The sequence below is a fragment of the Lycorma delicatula genome, chromosome 2 (assembly GCF_047948215.1).
Source record: "Lycorma delicatula isolate Av1 chromosome 2, ASM4794821v1, whole genome shotgun sequence".
NCBI lineage: Eukaryota > Metazoa > Arthropoda > Insecta > Hemiptera > Fulgoridae > Lycorma > Lycorma delicatula.
In genome coordinates this window covers 210,515,916-210,538,643 of record NC_134456.1, presented here as the reverse complement: position 1 = coordinate 210,538,643, position 22,728 = coordinate 210,515,916, and the positions used below count along the sequence as shown (strand labels likewise).

The window sequence follows — 22,728 nt, the reverse complement described above, 5'->3', positions numbered from 1 at the left end:
AATTATCAAACTTCTCTGCCCTTTTGGCAATATTAGTTAAATTTAATATTAAATTAGTGCAGTGCTGTATTTAATGGTTAGCCACAAAGATGTTTAAAAGATTTTAATTATTTGACTACATATATTTTATATTGTAATAACGTGATATTTTATTGTGTAATTTTGAAATTTTAATTTTAATTGACTGATGATGAGGAATTCCTCGAAAGCGCTATTGATTTATAAGGGAGAATAATAAAAATGAAAAAAGTAAGGTAAGAGCACTTATTTTGTTCTATACTGTGGTGGATTGCTGAATTTTTTTTTTGTTTTTGTTTTTTGAATATACATGTCTTCATCTATATACTTGAAAACTTTTCTTCCATGTATGTGTACATGCATAATATGCACACTGTTAAAGTTTTCAAATATTCATTATATCCTTGAAGATATTTCCTGTTGGACTAGTGTGGAGCATTTTGAAAAAGGAATAATCCAGTTGACATATTCCAAGGAATTTGTGTTTTTACATTTGTCTTCTGAGGGTAATGATTTATTTTGTTTTGTTTAGTGTTCTAGAGGCTTGCAATGTAACATTTTTATCTCTGAATCGTTGTTTATGTAAGTTAGTGTAATGGTATTTTCTGTTCTGTGCATTTTCCTTTTTATTTATTTAGTTTTATTTGGAGTGTGATGCTCTATGAAGCTGAAACGTGGATGATGAGAAAGGCAGACAGAAAACAAATTGAGGCTTTTGAGATGTGGGTATGGCATAGAATAATAATTGTCAGATGGCAAGACCGGGTAACAAATGAAGAGGTATTAAGGAGAATCATAGAGAACAGGAAAATGGTAAATGTGATTGAATACAGGAAAAGGAACTGGCTAGGACATTGTATGAGAAGATATCTAGATATTAGTGGGTGTGATACAAGGCTTGGTGAATGGAAGGATTGAAAGAGATTTCAGGTAATGGATGAAATTGTTGAAAAGGGAATATATGTGGAAACAAAGGTTAACAAAGGGACAAGGTGGAGAGCAGCAGCCGTGACAGAACCTGCCCTAACGGCAGAACGCTATGAATGAATGTGTAGGAATATATCGTGGATGTCATTCATATTTTATGTGTCTGTTTCTATGTGATCCTCACGTGACACAGGTAGGTAGGTATCATGCCTATGAAAGCAGAGAGTTTGTTGATGATTTGAGGTATAACAACCATTTGTCATTATTGTTTTCTTAACATCAATTGGGTCATGGAGAGCAATGCTTTTGTTGTAATTAAAGTAATTCATAGTGTTGAGTTCTACTTGGTTTTCAGGTGACTTGGGTTTGTTGAATAGTCGGCAGTTAAACTTCTACAATTATGTATTTTGTGTGATGGATATTGTGAGATTTTGCAAATGAAAGTATTATTGATAGTTTCTGTAAATTTTGAGTGTGTTGCTGTCGATTGCTTTTTGAGATGTGAGATATGAAGTCAAGAAAATAAGTTTATTTTATTGGTTCAGCTGTAAAGTTTAATTCACTGTGTATTTTGTTTCAGTATATTTATAGTTGTTCACATTATCTTGTCTTTGTACAAGATATCATCAGTGTATCAGGGCGATTATGTTATTTTATGAAAATATTTGCTGCTGACTGCCACAAAAGCAACTAAAAATGTTATGAAGTAAATTTTTAAAACTTTGTATTTATTAAATTTGGTTCAGCCTTTTTTTTTTAGTGGTTTTTAGTTTTTAATTATAGAAAAAATAGAATTTTTACTGTATCCCAAATTTAATGGAAAAAAGTACTGAAAACTAATATTTAAAAATATAACTGAACACATTTCATTTGCTAATGCAATACAGCGATCATAAAAGTGTTTAATTAAAAAACATTTTTAAAAAACTTTTATATTCATAAAAATTGCTAGTTACTTTTTCACTAACTTAATTGCAAAATTTTAATTTTATACTCCACATAGTTTATAAATTTAAGACCGAGCAAGTAATTTTCGTATTAAGTAATAATTAGCTTTGAATCCATTATGAAAATTTGTAAGATCTTGAAAGTAACAATTTTTTTATCATATTTTTAAACCTTTGGCAAGTGTATGTGTTTTTTATTTGCAGAGCATTGATGATGAAATATATGATATGGTTGGACCAGGGGTAAAAGAAATGTGGTTGTACTGGAAATATCGCACAGATGATCAGCAAAAGAATGGTTTAGTGAAATCTCAGTTAGACAAAATATTATATTCTAATAATGTTAGTATATTATAAACATTTTATTTTATTCTGTTAATTATAACATAACTGGACAATTCTCTTTTATATTTTCTACAATTAGTAAATCATTTGATTTAGTTCCTTACTTCCTAATTAATGAAATGTTATGAAATATGAAAAGTTGGTTTTATTCTTTTATGTTCTAACTATAATAGGAGATGAAGTTAAATTTTTTGATAAAAGAGAGCCTGTAAAATAGTTCTCATTCCAAGATGTGGAATATAGGGTGCCCAAAAGCACATCCTTGATCTCTTGGTCCTTTGAACAGGTACATTGCTCAAAGAGAGCATTGTCTCTCTTCATAATTTTAAATGATCATCCCCAAAATAGTCTTCATATATTTTGAAATTTTCGGCATCTTATTAAGTAATAGATTGGGGCAAACAAACTGAATTTATTTGTGATGAGATCAAACCATATCATGTAGACTCTTGATCAAATGCTAACTTTGTTGTCATCATTATCAAATATTCTAAGTGAATACTTTCATCAAATTATAAAAATGATCATATTTTTTACTTATTTACAAATATTTTAAGTATTAACAAGTAATAATAAAGTGATAAAAATACCATCAAAATATTTGTTATCTAATAATCACTTGTAATTTAAATTTTGATTTTTGGAGACGGTGACAAATCAAAAACAATATTAATATAATAATATCTTAAATAACTTATTAAAACTTAAGGCAATGCATCTACTTTAAAGAAGACTTGAATAGTCAAATATTCTTCACTTTTATGTGCATTTTCTGAAGTCATTCTTTTCTTATTATTTTTTAAAGTTTAATCTTTTGTTATTTTACTTTTATTTTTAATTAAAATAAAGACAGGCGAACAAAAAGCCAAAGTCATTGCATGATAAGAAGCTGCATGTAACAAATGGAAAAAATGAGAAATATACGTGTCTTGATAAACATAAGAAAAGGAATATAAAGAAATTATTGGGAACTTATTATTAATTAAAAGCTGAGGCTGTCTGGAATATGGGAATATTTTTTTATTTCAACTTTTCGTACTTTTTTTTTGAAGTTTTGCATGAAAATATTTTGAATATCAGAATGACTTCAGTCTACATATAATTATGCAACATTAATCCGGTTCTAATGAATGGTGACAATTAACAAAACAATTTTCAGATTGTCTAAATAACCATGTAATCTTTCTTTTAAAAATGTCTTTCACTTCATTCATCTTTCAAGGCTTCATATTGCTTAAATAGATAAAAAAAATATCCACATTACTGCTTTCATTTAAATCCATCTTATTTTCTTTCTTTGAGTGTAATATGATATATTTCACGAACAAGTTGTTTGTTTGTGAAATATTCCACCATTATAAGGTGCAATCATATTAAAAGAATATTAAACTATTAAGATTTATGTATAACACACTTCTACAAATATGTGGAAATTCATGCTCATAATCTTCTCTGCTGAAAGTTAATAACTTTATTTTTTATCGTGCAGTGCAACAGAAGGTATTTTCCGCAAAGGATTATAAAGGAATGCTCTTTTCAAATTTGTAATGATTAATAAAAAACAAGTAAAAATGTTGATCAGTCGTAAAAGCTGAACTCCATACATTCACTTCATAGACAAGACAAAATACTTATCAATTTTATTATCACGGATATGCGACGGATATGCGATATGTTATATCGGTTTATGATTATGTAAGTTTACGATCGGTTTAAGGTAAATGGCAGGACTGGCATTTTATTATTATCTCTATTATCTTATATTTTTCATATTTTATCATTATTACCGTATTGAATAATTATTATTCAATAATGACAATTACAGAGGGAAAGCAGGCAGGAAGAATAAACTGTTGAAAACACTTTTTAATTTTTTATTACAACTACAAGTTAAGAAGCTGCTTTGTGCAAAATTAAAGAAAATTTAGAGTATAATTGTGGTAATTATCAGCATTATTCATTCTTTTGTCTGATAATAAAGTATATTGCAACTTCTCAGTCTAGATTTTTCACCAAATCATTTCTATATGATATCATTCTACATGATATATTTACAGAAAAAGGTTTTATAAAGCGGTTTTTCCTCTTCCAACGTATCGCATAATGTTCTCGTGTTCTCTCTTTTCACATACAAAATGAGTTAATTCAGTTTCTGACGACATTGAAACAGAAGAAGATAGTACAACATTCATTACCAAGTACTTAATATAATTTTATCATTGTATTTTTTTTATCAGTTTAACTGATCTGCACTCAGTAATTGATCACTGACATAATATATTGTCACATGTTTGTGGATTGATCAAGATGTTGGTGATGCAGAAGCTACTAGTGCTAACATTACTTATATAACAAAATATGGAACATTGAATACAGCAGAATACAATGAAATCACTAACCTAATTACATTATTTACAAACACATGATTATCAGCATAGACAAGAACAGCTATGATCACAAGCTTAGCACCACAATCAATGGTGGGCATGAGCATAACAAAATTAGCTTATATTATAACAATAAACAGGTTATTACAAGATACAGTTTACAAAATATATTACACAATAAATTTGATACGTAAAATCTCAATTTAGCCATGACCACCAGATCACTCCAACTGGACATTTGCACCCATTGGCACAACCGGTCAGTTATTAATATTACACAAAATACACAATACAACTAACATATTTTTAGCCCCTCATCACATATAAAGCACTGACAAGATAGGCAGGCCGTTTACGGCATTGTTTACTAAATTCAACATAAACAGAAATAAGAAAATGTGCAAGAGGTTTCAAATCTAATAAGTTTAGGCTGATTATTTTAAAATTCAGAAACTGTACAGGAATCGTATACTTAGTCCCTTTGCTTTAGAAAAATATATGAAGCCTCTAAGGTTAATGCTTTGCATAAGAGGTCTTTATTTATGTATTTTATTTGTAGCTTGATCAAACATGATTTAGAAATATTTAAAATCTTGTTTTATTAGCATTTTATACCCAATTTTATGAATACTTACATTACAATTAATAATTTTTATAGTTATTAGTTTTAAATTTATTATTTTTCTACAGTCAAAACGGTATTTTTTTTTTAGTATTAGAAAAATTATATTTGTTTTTTTTCTGTTTTGTCATACCTATCATTCTCTATTCTCTAATAGAGAATAGAGATTAGTTTTATGTTATAGATATATTTTATTTATGCTTGATTCTAAAATAATTAATATTTATGTTATTCTTGCTGAAATAAATTTTGTAAAATTTCATTCTAATGTAATTATACTTTGTAATATGAAGGAATTTTTAATAAAATATTTGTAGTATCAACTCATGTAAATTTCATTATATTGTTTTTTTTTTTTTTTTAATGCATAATAGAAGCATCCAAAGAGCTTAAAAGAGAGTGAATTAAAACAAATACAGAAATCTCTTAATGAAAATAACTTTGATGTTAGTTCAGATGATATTGTTAGCATTTGGAATGCAATCTATAAGAAGAATTTACTAAAAAATCGTTTAGCGTATGTTGGTGATTGTCGGAAGAGTTTCCATCAATATCAGTTGGGCTTAGAGGTTAGTGTTCAGTGAAGTCAATTTTAATAGTACATATATTTTTAAAAAATGACAAAATATTGAATCTTACTAACAACTCATATATGGTCAGATTTATATATATATATATATATTTTAAGTCAAATAATATATTAACATATTTACCACTGTGCTAATTAAATTCAAAAAACTATTTAACTACCAAACACAATAACAGAAAAACCCAAAACAACTAACTGACTTTTTTTTTGTTTTTTTTTTTTATAATGGCAGTGTAGTTGTGTTGTTACAGATTTTGTGGTTAGTGTTTAGGTTTTCTAAATTTTTAAGTTTTTATTTCTTTTTTGTTATTTGTTGATGTAATTATAGAATTGTGTATCAACTGATGATGCAGGATCCTGAAAAAGACGACTATTGGTATTGGTTTTTTTGTTTAAGATTTTCTATTTCTGTGTTTGGTGATTAAGTTGTTGTTTTTTTGAATATATACATATATATAACTCAAGAGTTGATTTCTATAAACTACTTTCCTGACAATGTAATTTTTCATTGAAATTTCAAATTTTAATCATAAGTGGTTAGCATGTTGAAATTTGAAGTATATTAAATAATGATGAATGTAAATAACAATAGAAAACAAGTGTTTACCACTGAAGAATTAGTGAAGGAAACGTAATAAAATAAATTAGTATAAGAACTGAAGTTTATTATTGTAACAAAATTTTTAAATCGTAATCAGCAATTTAAAGTAAGATTCTGGAGGTAATAATCCAGTTTAAGTTGACATCCATCTTGTTGCTTTGTTATTTTTCAAGTTACATTTTCAAATTTTTTAGTAAGTTGGGCTTAAGTGCTTAAAATGTTATTGTATATGTTATTTTCAGTATTACGGTTCAATTAGGTACTATCATTTTTGTTGCTGTAATATAAACTAACATCTGATGAGAACACCTTCCAACTGAGTAGATAGTATACAGTAGATATATTACTATATAGTGTATAGTGTAGTATATAGATAGTATAACCACTGGATTGGTCTAGTGGTGAACGCATCTTCTCAAATCACCTGATTTGGAAGTCGAGAGTTCCAGCGTTCAAGTCCTAGTAAAGACAGTTAATTTTATATGGATTTGATTGCTAGATCGTGGATACCAGTGTTCTTTGGTGGTTGGGTTCAAATTAACCACTCATCTCAGGAATGGTCGAACTGAGACTGTACAAAATTACACTTCATTTACACTCATATATATCATTCTCATTTATTCTCTAAAGTAATACCTGAATGGTAATTTCTGGAGGCTAAAATATGAATACATATATGTATTACATATAGGAAAGTTTATCAGGAAAATTATTAAACATTTAATACTTAATAAAAAAATTCAGTGTTATAATTTATATACGCTGAATTTTCATTATCAATAGAGTCGACAGTTATCTGTAATTTGAGTTTCAAATTTCAGTATTCCAAATTTAGTGATTACCTTTGGGTGCCATACAATTGTTTGATATCTCACTTCTTAAATTGTTAATTTGATGATACGAAACATGTGTCATTCATTCAGTCATTCAATAGAATTTGTTTGTGGTTGCCAAATTTTATTTTAGTTCATTATTTTTAAATTCTGAAAATGTTATTTCATGAATTGTTGTTATTAATTTTCCTTTGTCCCATTCCGTATGACCTTTTCTGCTGTATTTGTTTAGTTTAGTTTCAGTGTCTATAAAATTAACATCTCTTTCAGACAGGTTTTATCATTTGTATGGTGTTTTTTATTCTATAATATAATTTATTCCTTATTTGTATCTTATATCTCATTTTATGTTTGACTTTGGGTTTGAAATTATTAGAAGTTTCCAAGATTTTATTATGTTATTTTATTTGTATTGTTTTTCTTGGAAATGGATGTATGAAATCTGCTAGTTTTATATTGAGCGAATTAACATTTATTGTTTTAATTTGTGTTGAGTTTTCTATTAATTAGAATGAACTTTTGGCACATTCTTGTTATGGTAAGGTTTAAAAACTATTCAGTTTTTTAGTGTTCACCCAGAAATCTAAGCTTATATGCTGCTTTTCAGTGATTTGTATAGATTGACATGATTCAAAATTTAGTAATAATTTACATTAAAATTTCTCTAAATTAACTGTGACAATGCTCCACTATTAATTGACTGTATAAAGAATTCTGAACTAGCTCACTTTGCTGTATGTACTGACTAGTTCTAATTTCAGCATAATCTATTTCTACTGTTTGTATTTGATATCAGTTAGAAGCTTATTAAAAAACAAAACTATATTTGGCTATAAACCTTGTCTGAAATTGCACGTCTCATCATTCTTTTTAAGTCAAATGCTGATTTATCACATTTTGTCTTTATAAAGTGTCACATGTATATTATCATTTTTCAACTGTTTTAAATGTAAAAAAAAAAGCTACTACAAAAGTTTTTTGGAGGAAATCTTACATTTAATTAGATTTAAAATTTATTTAGTTTGATATTTTGACTTTCCCATTACGTTTTGTTTTCAATTGGTGTTGAGGATTGTTTGTATTTGAGATCTTCTTCATGCATTAATTGTCAGGTTGAAAAAAGAGAAAAAATGAATAAAATAAATTAAAAACCTTTACAGACATCACATAGTAATGATGTGAACAATAGAAATAGGTAATACCTCTAAAAAAGGTTCCTAAAAATTCTAACGTTAGTACAAAATTGTAATAATACAAGCTTAGTAATGGAAGACTCCATGAATTATAAAAAATATATTATATCTAGTTGTGTCTTTTATAGTATTGGTCAGTGGAGAAATGTTTGAGTTGGAAGAGTAAAATCTTACAGAATGTTTGGTGGAAAAAAATAAGTTTTATACCATTATAAAATTTATTTTTGATCCTTATTGTTATGGATTTCAGTTTATTTACCTGTAGCAATACTGAAAATCTACTTCTAAAATATATAACATTTTTTATCTTTTCCTGCCGATACAGTTTCAATCTTCAGTAATTATATAATTTAATTATATGAAATAAGTGTTAATGTATATTTAAGAAGGAGTTTAACTAGTCGTTTAAAAATAAAAAAAATTCTGCCTGACAGATTCAGCTTGATGATCATAATTTTAAAAATTGTTATTTTGACCCTCAGTAAAAGTAAGTTCTCATTAACATTGAAGAATGTGTTCTCAACTGTACTATTTGTGTAGTTTTAAATTTCAATTTGGAATTTCATAATTTAATTTTTAGTACTTCCTACTTTTTAATCTTTGTAGAACTTGTAGAACATCATTGGGAGTAGTGTCCTGGAAACTGAAGGATGTGAATTAAAGTAAATGCCAATGACCTACGCTGTATTTAAAACTGTACAATATTCAGTTTTTTCTGTCAAAAGTTATGTCGAATTTGTACCTATAAAGTCATTTTTTTTTTTGTTTTTATGATTTGTAGTATAGTGGCTTAAGTAACACAATAAAACTATTAAAAAAAACCATAAAGATCAAATAATACTACTATTGCTGATCATCACATACTTTCTTACAAAAAGTTTTGTTAATTTCTCTTACTACTGCCAAGGAAATATCACCACCTCCAACCAAGTTGTAGTACTACATTAATCACTAAGTAATGAAGAGTTCAATAGTTCTTTACAAAATGTAAAGATTAAGTTTAATATTTTTGTGTTTCTATTTTATACATTTTACTTTATAATTATTTTAATTTAAATCTTCGTTTAAAAGCACAAAGTTAATAATAAAAAAAAACCACAAAAATAATTATGTGAATATGCTTGAATATATTTTATTTTGATTATATTTATTTATTTCTAGGTTGAATGTAGTGATGTCATATTATTTTGGAGGCTAGATCAAGTGTTAAAAGTGACTGCCAATGCCCTCAGACTACAAATCATGAATAGGGAAAGTAATAAGTATTTTAAATTTATATTGCAAGCAATTTGTATATTGTGTTGTATAATAGTTTTGTAGATATGGTATTATTATTATTACCGAATAGCGAGAAGAAGAGGTCCCCTAAGACACAATAACTACAAGATTTATAGTGTGAATTCGCAAAATAATTAACTTTGTCTAGCTCTATATGTCTTATAAGTTCAAGAACTTTCTTAGCTAGAATAGAAATGCCTTCCAAAGATATGAAACTATTCCTGCTTGAGGATTTGTATTTGAGATTATGAATTGACATTTCTAGATATAGATAAAAGACTATAAAAAATACTATCATGGAATTGTTCGTGTCTGTAACGAAAACACAACTTCAACTTGTCTATAAACAGGATCAGACTCTACAAATAGAGGAGATGCACTTTTTTTTAATTAGTACATTATTTCTCTTTGCCATTTCATTTATGTAAGAGTCTTTCAGCATCCTATGTTATTCTTTATTATACTACAGGTAGATATAATTAGCAAATCCAGGTATTACTAACAATACTAGCTCAGAATTAAATCTGTATTGAGCTCAATGCTCAAAGAGCTGCTGTTCACTGTCAGAAAAGTGAAGACCTTGCCTTTGTAGGTAGACTGTTGCATGATATTGAATAATACACAATATGGTGTAAATTTTGACATGAACCGTTCATCTCAATGAGCAATGTTTGAGAGAACTCCATGCTGTTTTCTATTTTTACTTATTCTTTACTTAGTAATTAAACCCTTTGGAACTTTCTCTGTAAAATGAGCAATCCTGCCTAGTTGAAAGATTTTTCCTGTCCTATGTTTACAGTTAATGAATGGAAACTGTTCATTAACTGTTTCCATTTTGGACTTTTAATGTTTTACCAGATATAATGTCAAGAATAGGGTTATTAAAGCACATCATCAATGATGTACTTATTGTTAGTGTTATGTCACCCCTACACCAACATGTGCAAATGGCCGATATACTGATAGTCAGGTCTCAGAGATTAGCCACAGGTCCAGCAGCAGTAGCAGTCCTAAGGGTACACACTCAATAAAAGCAGGAAGTCAGATTCAGATTACCAGCACTGACAGTTGGTTGGATGCATGTAGTAGAGTCAGATAAACAAGCTTGTCATCATGATAAGTGTATTTATTTAGTTACTATTTTATTATCACAGAGTTCAGCCATAAGGAAGCTATCTTGATACTATTAGCATCAGAAAACGCCAGTTTGAAATTAAAACAAGAGAAACTTGGGTTTCATGATATTATTAAGGCTAAAGGAATATATGGAGAAAATTCCATCACTTTTTTTGATGATCATAAAAAGGATTCTATCAAGTTCTTTGAATATTTCAGAATGTAGATTCAAACTTTCTATTACATTTTAGAGAAAATTGAGCATAGATTTTTGAAAGATTGATGTAAATCATCAGCAGAAAATTTTGGCGGGAAAACTGCTAATGTTAACCATGAAGTAGTATAAATAAACTAATACAAACTTCTCATAATTGTTATTGAAATATTTTTTTATTTGTTTAAAATTACCGAAAAAGTACAAAAAACCCATGAATAATAATATAATATATTGAACAAATATATTAAAATGAAAAATAAAAAACATAAATTGATGACAAATTAAATTTTTACACAATAGATAAATCATTAAGGGGTATGGGGATTTTTGGAGAGTTGTGTATCTTATGGTGTTGTAAAATACCCTTAGTTTGGATAATTATCCATGTTAGGGGGAGATGTGCAAACCAATCAGAGGATTAGTATGGTACTCAAGAGATGAGGAGCTGTAGACATACAATGTTTGAGGTGCGGTTGGCACCTTATTTAAACATTTCATAATTTGAAGATCCAGAATTGAACACAAATTGCTCCACAATAATCACAGTTCCTGAAAGACAGTTTCATGTTGGCCAGTATTTTTGCAACGTGTGGTAGCAGGCCATGGAAAAACAACTCAATTTCATTTTCAGCGTGCTTAGTAAACTGTAACTTTTCTCTGCTTCATGTCAATCACTATCTCATTGTATTTAGTGTTAATCAGAATCCTTCATCTCTTCTCTTGTCACAAAATAACTTTGTTTTCAATATTTCTGGCTCCTGGTATAAATATTTTGCTTCACATGGAACATCTGTCCTTTCTTTAGTATTAGGCTTATCAAATGTTATGGGATCTTGAAAACCCTGGTTTTCAGCAGCTTCATTATTAATATCTTCATTGACATTATGAATCTGTTGGCTTGCTTCATTGGACGATGGAGCAGATTTTGTTGCTGACAAATTACCTGCGGAAGCTTGTGGCTTCACATCTCTTAAAAACAAGAGATTTAAAATGTGGGCATTTTGGCTCAGATGATTTGTTTGCTCTTTGTTGATAGAGTTCATCTTCCTGAATTCTAGCAAATTGTTATTTTAAATATTTCCACTTCTTTCTCGAAACAGTATCTGAGATCAAAGTATAAACCTTCTTGTCACCTTCGAACTTTGCTGTTCTATATTGAATTAAATAAAATAATATGACAACAGCTTATTATTTTAACTTTGTTAACAATGTCCAAATGCGGCTAATTCAGTATGAAAACATATGATGCAATTAAAAAAAAAAATTGTACCAAATCGTCTTATTGTTTCTTTCAGGTTCCTGACCACTGGCATATCATTTTGGACTTTTGCCTTGTGTTTTCGTATGGGAAATATGACAATCAGAAGTATTATCAAAGAAACTGTTCATATACTTTGGGAAGAGCTCATGCTCTGCACATGCCGGTACCGACTGTAGAATCACTTAAAAATAATGCAGCAGAATTTGAAATCTTAAATTTCCCTCATGTTGTTGATTGTTTAGATGGAAAACACAGTCCCTGTTATTTGTCCAGATAATACTGGTTCAATGTTCTATAATTGCAAACATTTTTTTCTGTGATTCTTCAAGGCCTTGTGGATGTAAAAAGTATATCGCTACTGATGTTGATGGTTATGGAAAACAAAGCAATGGGGGCTCTGTTTTTGGTTTCAGACATATTTAATTTTATCAATGAAAAACAAGTAACTTTTCCAGAACCTGACTTTCCCTTCACTGTAATGTCAAAGCTCCCTATGTTATCATGGCAGATCTGGCTTACCCTTTGCTTCCTTAACTTAATAAACCTCACAAATGCAAGAATTTGACGTAAAACTTTAACAAACTGTTTTCTATGGCAAGAAAATCTGTAGAATGCACTTTTGGAATTTTGAATTCAAAGTGGTGTATTCTCTCCAAAGCCATTGAAACAAAAATCAATTTAGTTGAAACAGTTGTCAAATGCATTTCTGTTTTACGTAATACCATTATAGATAAGAAGGGTTTCACAGGTACTTAACTGAAGTTACTGTTCATGGTGAATCAGTAACTTCAGAGAGACATGGAAGGTTTCCGACTGATGCCAAAGGTGTAAGAAACATTTTTTGTTGTTACATGGAAAAATTTCCCTTGTCATATGATGATCAAAAACTAACAAATCGTACTGTATTGTATAAAGTAATACTGAACTGTTATCTGTATAATATTTACTGTAATTAACTGATCTGTTTTATTACTCAGCAGGAAATATTACTGCAAGTACTGTCATATTTAAAATTATTGGTTTTTTTTTTAATTATATACCTTGAACACCCATATCTTTGGCTATTTTTTGCCAACAGCGATCGACAACTCTGTTGGAATGCAATTTAAGCTTTTTATTCAAAATTTACTATTTATGTTTATACAATAATATTTCCATTTACAGTTTTTTTTATTTACTTCGAGTATGATAATTACAGACCTATAGATTTGTTGTAATAAAGTTTTTAAATAAATATAAAAACAAAAAAATACCTTCCCAAAAAAAACACACAATTATTAAAATATCATTTTTACCACTTAAACAAAATCATTGAACTTATTAAATGTCCATGCTTCCTTGTCTTACTGAATCTGAAACCTGAATGAACATTTCATTCCGAAAAATTGTCTAAGACAACCTGTAAGTTAGCACTGGTGCCTGTCACTACAATGTGCATTTAAGTTTAAAGAATTACAGATTTTGTTTCGCTGATCACTGTCGGGTCTCTGAATCTGACTGCCTGCTTACATTGAGTGACCTATACTACAATTGTGGGGATTATTTCAAAAAGCCACTGAGATGCGTAAATGTATTATATTCTAAATAGATTGGAGCCGCATCTTTATGTTAGATTACTGGGCTTATCTCCACCATCCATAATCTGCTGTTTCACTGGACTTTTACAGCCTAAGGTATGGAAGAGATGTTAATCCCAATTTTAAATTTGCAGGCTTCTGTAAATCATTAGTGATTATGAGATTTTGTTAATTATTATATTCTGTTAAAAGAACCAGATGAATTTGCTGTCCAAGGTAATCCCTAGATAATCGTAACCTTACCTGAAAGCTTTTAAGTATGGCCTAAGTCCATCTATCCTCTCAATTTTTTTTTTTTTTAATAAAAGGCATCATTATTATTTAAATAATTTATTTCCTTGTCTCACTTTCCCTGATAATCTTTCCTCTCATCCTCAACTGTAGAGTAGAAACTTTATCTATTTACATGAAGCGAGCTTTACTTCTTGTTTCCCAAAGACTTAAATGATAGTGTGTATTATCAAAGGTCCCCTTAAAATTAAGAAAAGCTCCCGGGTATAATTTCTTTATTATTCAGGGAATCATTTATTCTAAATATATATGTGTATTTACATCCCAGATTCTTTAAATTTAGGTTCTGTAAGGAAATTATAAGATAGACAAAACTACTTTTATATTGAAATAATAGGCAAATTTACAAAAGTAAAAATAAGATAGCTATGTTAGTTCTAGCTCTTGTCTTGCTCCTTATGAGGATGTTTATTTGTATCTGGTAAATTCAATTAAAATCATCATATATTACCAAAATGGTAACATAATTTATAAAAGAAATCATAATTTTGAACTAAATTGTTTTAAAAAATTGTATTTTAAAAAAGTGTTTTAAAAATTTTTGATAATGCATCAAAAATTATTTGACCATATATATTTTAAATCTATAGATATTATAAAAAATCAGATGGATGGATAATGTGACAAATGAAGAGGTGTTGCAGCAAATTGATGAAGAAAGAAGCATTTGAAAAAACATAGTTAAAAGAAGAGACAGACTTATAGGGCACAAATTAAGGCATCTTGGAATAATCGCTTTAATATTGGAGGGACAGGAAAAAGGAAAATATTGTGCAGGCAGACAACATTTGGAATATGTAAAACAAATTTTTAGGGATGTAGGATATAGGAGGTATACTGAATTGAAACAACTAGCACTAGATACTGAATCTTGGAGAGCTGCATCAAACCAGTCAGATGACTGAAGACAAAAAATTAAATATATATGTTCATTTAAAACGTAGATTGAAAAGTTTTAGTTTCCTTTGCCAAAAACTGATTGTCTCTTGTGTTGGAGAAGTTAATAGTTAAAAATGAGTTACAACTCATTTTGTGAAAATCAACATATTTTTTCTTTTGTTAAAAATTAGTTACTCTTTATTCTAATTGTAAGAGCAAGTGCAAACAATACCTACATAAATTATTGGCAAAGGAGCAAGGATGAAGCATAGCATGATGTAGATGGTACTGTTGGAGTTACAGTAGGTGAAAACGTATACTTAGTGACTGTAAAATGAAAATATATTAATAAAATAGAAAGTAAAGGTGATAATTTATTTTATCACAATAAGCCGATTATTACTGTTAACCGTACTAAGTATAGTGCCTTCAAAATACCTTAAATCTCCAGAGTTTTTTTTTTTATAGAGGAAAAAATTTTACTAAAATATCTTTTTATAATTTTAAAAAAATAAGAATTTGAAAACTGTTTTTAATACCTGATTTCTACTTTAACTAAGTCTATGCATAGAGATCACTTCACAAGCATTCTTATTTATAGAAAATAAAAATAATTGGTCATCAGCCAATCTCCAAAATTGAAAGTAATAACAGTAAATCATGAGACGTGGTAATACTCATCTATCCATGACGCTACACCAGTGGATGTAAACTTGTACTTTGTATAAAGGTATTGTGACATATACTACTAAATTGAACCCTTGTTTATGAATTTCTTTGTATATTTTATCACCGACCCACTGGGTCGAGTGGTTAACAATAACTTGTCATCATAAATCAGGTGATTTTGAAGTCAAGAGTTCTTGGGTTCAAATTCTAGTAAAGTTAGTTTCTTTTTTATGGATTTGGATACTAGATTGTAGATAACGGTATTCTTTGGTGGTCAGGGTTCAATTAACCACATGTCTCAGGGATAGTCAGCCTCAGCCTGTTCAAGACTATACATTCACACTTACACACCAGACTGTGTACAGATACCTTGGCATCTCTATAGAGAACTGTTGACATTATGTCCTATGCTGTTTACTATAAAATAAACATTATAGATAGATGGAATTAGTTTAAAATTGTTCTATTTACTAATTATTTTGTAAATTGGAAATGATATGATCATTTTAGATTTAGGTAACCAGACAGAGCTTGCATTTTTAATAAGCACCGTGGAGGGAGGGAGTTTGTGATTTAAATTTTGTGAAAATTGTGTAGAGATATCAGTTTTGCACTGTAAGTATTTGATGAAACTGATTTATCCACAACAATTTTATCCAGCAAAAAACTGGCCATTTCAAGTTACAAATAACAAATTTATTTAGCATTCCTTAACTTGCTGTCTCCTTACAGAAAAATATTTTTGAAACAGGGGCAACAGTATCAACAATACGGAACAGTGTAGCAGTATTGATGGGATCTATTTTTATTAGCTAAAAATATATTATTTACTCTTAATATCATCAAAATGATATAAGCATACCTAAATCACTCCCTGCAAGGCACCGAGTAATGGGTCACTTTATGACTGAATGTCACTTGCATTTTGGCTTGCTCAATATACCATTGTGATAAGGTAAATATGGCTTTGTAAAAGCCAAAACTCCTATCTTTTCCTAGTAGCCAGATGTAGGATCTCAGCATCTCAAGAATAACTAAACTTTTTTCTGGAGTCACTTTTAATTAAAACTCTTCTTTTGAGGGTGATGTTTACTGCTGTAAGCGATTCCAAGCACCATAAAATCTTCTTTAGCGCTGAATTTTTTGTTAATTTTTCATGTAATTGAGAAAAGTATGATCTTATTTTCTTTATATAAGGTTAAATAAATAATAATTATTCCTCCTTCTATTCTAATTTTTTGTTATTTCAGTTAAAAATTTAGATGAGAGACTTGAAGAAGTTCTTGATGATTACAGCAGAGATCTGAATAAAAAACATTTGTTGTTAAGCGGGAGAAGAGTTGAGTTAGCCGAAGATCTCAGTAAGTTATGGTTATTTAACTTAATAAGGAATTAATAACCCAATAGCGTATATGCTATTTTATTATAGTGATATAGTAATCGTGATAAAGTAACCCTACCAGATAAGAGTACTGTAATTTTCTGGAAAAGATATTGGTCAACTACTTCATCTTTTGGTGATAGAATTTCAATCCCTTCTTGGAGGCTGGCCCAGGGGTTGTAACTCAAATATTTTAAATGGTAAACACCCTTTGTGTGATACATAATTTTAAAAGTTTCTTTAATAAAAAAAAAAATGCTATAAATAAAAAGTTGGTATGATGTCTGTACTCAAAATGGCGGCAGGATAAAGTTTTGAAAATTACTAAATCTAGTAAGTTCAAATAACAAAATTCAATAAAAAAAATTAAATTAAAATCCAATCTAGTTCAATTAAAATTTATTTTAAAAATTAAATTTAAATTTTACAAAATTAAAAAAATTCAATTTTTAACAAAAAAATTGTTTTTGTTACAATTTAATGAGTAAATAAATTAAAATGTCACCTAATCATGCTGATCATTAATGATAAATCTTACCATTGTTGCAGAAATGAAGCTTACTTGTTTCATCACTACACTGTTAGTTTCTTATGATAATTATTGTTATCGTTCAGCTAATTGATTTTGTCTACCTTTACCGAATCTGTTAGCCACTTGTTATTTACGTTTTTTGTAATTACTTTTTATTGAATTAATTTTTTCTGCACTATCTGTTATCAGCATGTCACTTAGTGAACAGGAAAGTGTCTCACTTTTAATGTTGAGGGGCTTGGTGAGTTAGGTCATATAACGTTTTATGAATTGTTCAGTGCATCATTTAATAATCGTAACCCCATTTCAAAAGCTACAGTGCCAAAAACCAGCGATTTGAAGAAACGGGGAGCATTAATAATTTTCGCCAACAAATCTGGAAAATCTGCAACAAACAATAACAAATCATTTGAGATTGTGTAAGAATCTATTGAGAATCCTTATTCTTTGACTTGAACAGCAGCATGAGAACATAACATTAGCTAACATTCAGTGATTCAAACATTAAAAAGTGAAAATTTCAAACCCTTCAAAATTCATCTGGTGCTAGAACTTTGAAGATTAATACAATTAATCTCAGCCTGCGTTCTGCAAAATTATGATGAACAATATTTTTGCAGATCTTAATTTATTAAACAACATAGTTTTTAGTAGTGAGGCCACATTTTTTTAAAACGGCATTGTAAATCGCCATAATTGTCGGGACGGACTGATATTAATTCACACTGGTATCATGAATCACATACACAGTATCCAGTCAAAGTAAATGTACAGGCAGGAACAATTGGTGGACAATTGAGAGGGTCTATATTTATTGATGGAAATTTAAATGGAGTGAAATATGAGGCTTTGTTTCTCGACCATATCATTCAAAACATTGTTGGCTTCAACTTCCAAAACATTTGGTTTCAACAAGATGGTGCACCACCTCATTTCAGTCTTCAGGTACATGAAATTTTAAATGGATCTTTTCCTGAAAGATTGATTAGTTGAAGGGGTCAAATAGAATGGCCAGAGACCAATCGACCTGTCACTTTTGGATTACTTTGTATGGAGCCACTTCATGTTGCTTATTACGATAAACATATTGTTTATCATAATAAGCCACAAGATATTGATGATTGCAAAACAAGATTTGAGAATCGGCACAAAATATCACTATGGAATCATTGAATAATGCATCATCATCCTTTTACAACTGACTGGTATACTGTCAACAACAGAAAGAGTATAGTTTGAGCATTTATTAAAATGAAATGTAAGCGAGTAAGCGAATGTTATGCTTAATAAGTAATTTGTTTTGAAAATAAATCTATTCAATGACATCCATTTAATCAAATTTTTATTTATCTATTTATTTGCGATAACAGTTCCTTAAATTAACAATGTAATTTTTTTTTAAATCCAAACTTTTCCCACCGCCATTTTGGCTAAAGACATCATATTCATATTTTTAGACATCATATTCAACTTTTTATTTGTACCATTTTTCTTCTATTAAAGAGACCTTTAAAATGATTATCACATAAAAATTGTTACGATTTAAAATATTTTAATTACAACCCCTAGGCCACCCCACCAAGAAGGAGTTGAAATTCTATTTCTTGTCAAAAGACAAAGTAGTTGATCGATATCTCATCCTGAATTTGGAACAGTTTTAAAGTTGCTGAGGGGTTTCCATACTTTTGACTCACTATTATAGTATCTTTATGTAACTTGCCTTATTTTGTCAGTTAAAATCTTAAATAATTAATAAGGACATAATTATATCTTTTTTATTTTTTTTTTATGATTGTATTGTATATTTTGTGAAGATGCTCTCTATCAAGCCTTTACCACAGTTTCTCTTGATTCCTCCTAGCAAATATTAAAACATCCAGAGAAATACATAAGATTAAACTATTGTAGAGTGATTTTAGTACAGAATCTTATGTCTATTAAAATAAATTACAAGTTTACTTTAGTTCAGTTTTTTTGCATCTGTTAGCACTAGAACCTTCCCAGTTCCTACTTTTACCTGTAGAGTATTATATTTACCCATTTCTGGCGTGATCTATGTAATGTACTGATCAGAAAAAAAGATTTATTCATCCTGAGATTATTGGAATGAAAAGTAACTACTTAAATTGTAGGGATTTATAGATATGTTGTACATATACAGTAGCATGCAAATTAATCCAAGCACAGATTTTATCTAATAAAAAGTAGCTTTATGTAAAAAAAAATCTTACCTGTACAATTTTAAATATCTAGTAATCAATCTGTTCTGTATTCTTAATCACTTCACATACCCGATTTGGCATCAGTTCAAAGTGTACTAGACTTTTTTTGATTTCTTCATCATGAAACCACACCGATATTATTGCTTTAATAAGGTCTGTTTTTGTGGTGAAATTCATTTTTGAGAGTATTTTTTTTTTTACTATTTTCAATTGGGTTTAAGTCTGGAGAGTTGCCTGTCCATAGGAACTCTTTAATGTTTCATTCTTTGAAAAACTTTCCACTTTTTTTTACTGTAGTAATTTACTGGTTATAAAAAATTATTTTCCTTTTTACTGTTCTATATCGTTGTATTCATATCATTACAATATCTGTTTATTAAAGATTTACACGCATAGTATACGAAAAATATTTTCAAAAGAAATTATTAAAAAAATTTACTCTGTGCATAAATTTCAAGTAGCCCTAGGTTAGAAAGTAAGCTGCATTCCTTACAATCCAATACAACAATACCTGGAGTAACATTCTAAATTGAAGAGTTCAAAATAAAGATAAAATACTAAACTGTTGAAATCGTATAGTGTTCCTGTAGATCACCCGAGTTGAATTGTTTAAGGTTTCACTACATGCTATTGCCATTTATAGTGACTAACAGCCAGTATTCAATGACACTTAAATTGTATATTAAAACATCTAGAGAAATAAAATAAAATTATTATAGGAAACCTTAGTACGTGACATAAAACATTAGTTTATTACTTTTCTTCAATTTTTTTGTGTCTATTAATGCTAGAACCTTCCCAGGGGAATCATAAATGTTAACACCAGAAAGACAAGACTCAAATGGTGTAAGAATGCTTTACATGTGCTACTTTTTTATGATTATAGTAGAAACTGAATTTGTGCTTTCACTAATTTTAGTCTTGGCCTTTTTATTTTTCAGTGAAGTACAAACAACACTGATACTATTTACATTTTCCAAAAAGTTCATAAATATTTCATTTAATAATTCCTTTTTATTTCAATAGTAATGTTTTATTATATTTTATTTTTATCGATAGGAGCTTAGTTTACTATTCTTATTGTTAATATACTTATTTAGTATTCTTATTGTTAATATTGGCTGTTGCAGAGCGAGTCAAAAGAATTCATTTAAAATTAGAAGAATTCATTCAAGCCTTGAACAGAGAAAATCAAGTGTGAAATATTTTAAATTTAATTTTAATTTGCCATCACAATTTTTTTATTTGATATTTCATACAATTTTTATATAATTATTTTAATACCACGAATATATATTTTTTATTAATTTTAATTTTTCAATTTAAATTTTAAAATGTTCTCTCAAAGAATTATAAAATTCTCTGTAGCACTAATTCTTTATAGAATTATTGAACTATACTTTTTAATTGAAAACCAACTTAATAAATTTACAGTATTAAAAAATTTCAACAAAATATATTTAGTTGCTCTTGGTGATGTTATGTGGTTAAATTATACAATAGAGAATGTGGTCTAAATGTCTTATTCATTTGTATGTATTATTTAATGTACTCTGTTTTATGTTTATATATTTTGTAATAATTTGTAATATAAGATTATTCTCAAAAACAGTGTAAAAGTATTTTCTTAAAACTAAACTTTTTTTTTTCTCTGCTTGATATCGCCGACTAAGGTTGAAGCTTGTGCGCAAGATATGGAAATGGAATTTTGTAACATATGAAAAATGCCATGCCTGACCAGGATTCAAACCCAGGATCTCCAGATGAAAGACCAAGACGCTACTACTCCACCATGGACATCAGCATTTGAAGATGGTTAAGCAATCATAATCGGTAATCAGAAAATTGTAAATAAAGAAATAAGTAAACCAATAAAATGAAGAAAAGGTAGGCCTAATAATAAATAATATTGACCAATAATCGGTCAAGCCGACTTTTAATACAAAAAATTTATCATTACAGGCAATCCCAAAAGAAGATTTAGATATAGCTTAAAGCATCTAAGCCATTTATATCTCCCGATTCATACTGCCCAACAAAACTTAATCCACACTTCTTGTACAGGTTTCATAGATAGAACTATCTCAATCAAGAAAGATAGCTGTATGAACCTCAAACTGATGAGATATCCGTGCCCATATATAAAAATTGATGGAAAGAATAAACATTTAATGTCACAATTAAAGAATTTTAATTAGATTTTTAATAAATTTTAAATTCATAGAAGATATTAGATTATTGGTCCTCCATCATTATTCGAAAATGAAATTTTATCCAGTTTTTCGTTTAATTTTTTTTTTGTTTATGTATTTAATGCATTTTTTTAATTTTTTCATTGGTGATTTTTATTTATATTATGTAAGAATGTATTCAATGAATGTGCTATTAAATATTTGTTTGTTAGGTATTTTGTAGTGTTGAGTTCTAGGTGGTATTCTTGTGAGATGGATGTGTTGAGTTAATATGTGTTGATCACATACAACATAACTATCTAAAAGCAGATTGTTATGCGAGATTAAAAAAGGATTGATGTGTAATGAGATTCTTTTTTATGTTTCACATTTATTTGTCATATATTGTGCACAATGAATTCAAAAGGTTAACAAAAAATTGTCCAACATTAATAATCACTCCTGCATTAATAAACCTGCATATTCATTTTTTGTAACTTGATTTTGTTTTTTGTTGTTTATTTACATCATTTTGTTCAGAATTAAATTCTCTACAAGTTTTGTTTAAAATTTTTACTATTACCCATGTAACAAAGTTATTCCACGTAAAATAACAAAACAGAGTTTTCACCACAATGTTTTGTGTTCTAGCCCAGTTTTCTCATAAACCAC

The 22,728-nt window shown here is 28.6% G+C and overlaps 2 protein-coding genes across 2 annotated transcripts in view; both read left to right on the top strand.

Moving 5' to 3' along the window:
- LOC142320051 (dynamin-like GTPase OPA1, mitochondrial) overlaps positions 1–2,249 on the top strand; it is a 70,704-nt gene extending 68,455 nt beyond the window's left edge. Inside the window, exon 14 of the mRNA XM_075357729.1 lies at positions 2,097–2,249. Within this exon, the coding sequence (XP_075213844.1) occupies positions 2,097–2,249 (153 nt within the window). The remainder of the gene's footprint in view (positions 1–2,096) is intronic.
- Positions 2,250–3,902: 1,653 nt separating this feature from the next.
- On the top strand, positions 3,903–21,167 carry LOC142320050 (dynamin-like GTPase OPA1, mitochondrial). The gene is made up of 5 exons (XM_075357728.1): positions 3,903–3,932; positions 5,621–5,815; positions 9,624–9,717; positions 17,001–17,111; positions 21,016–21,167. The coding sequence occupies exons 1-5, from the start codon at positions 3,903–3,905 to the stop codon at positions 21,084–21,086; spliced, it is 501 nt and encodes a 166-aa protein (XP_075213843.1). The 3' UTR covers positions 21,087–21,167.
- The last annotated feature ends 1,561 nt before the right edge of the window (positions 21,168–22,728 follow it).

Coding starts and splice junctions, on each gene's coding strand:
- LOC142320050 (XM_075357728.1), top strand. CDS start 3,903: ATGCGATATGTTATATCGGTTTATGATTAT. Junction 3,933..5,620: donor TTATATCGGTTTATGATTAT/GTAAGTTTACGA, acceptor AATGCATAATAG/AAGCATCCAAAGAGCTTAAA. Junction 9,718..17,000: donor ACAAATCATGAATAGGGAAA/GTAATAAGTATT, acceptor TTGTTATTTCAG/TTAAAAATTTAGATGAGAGA.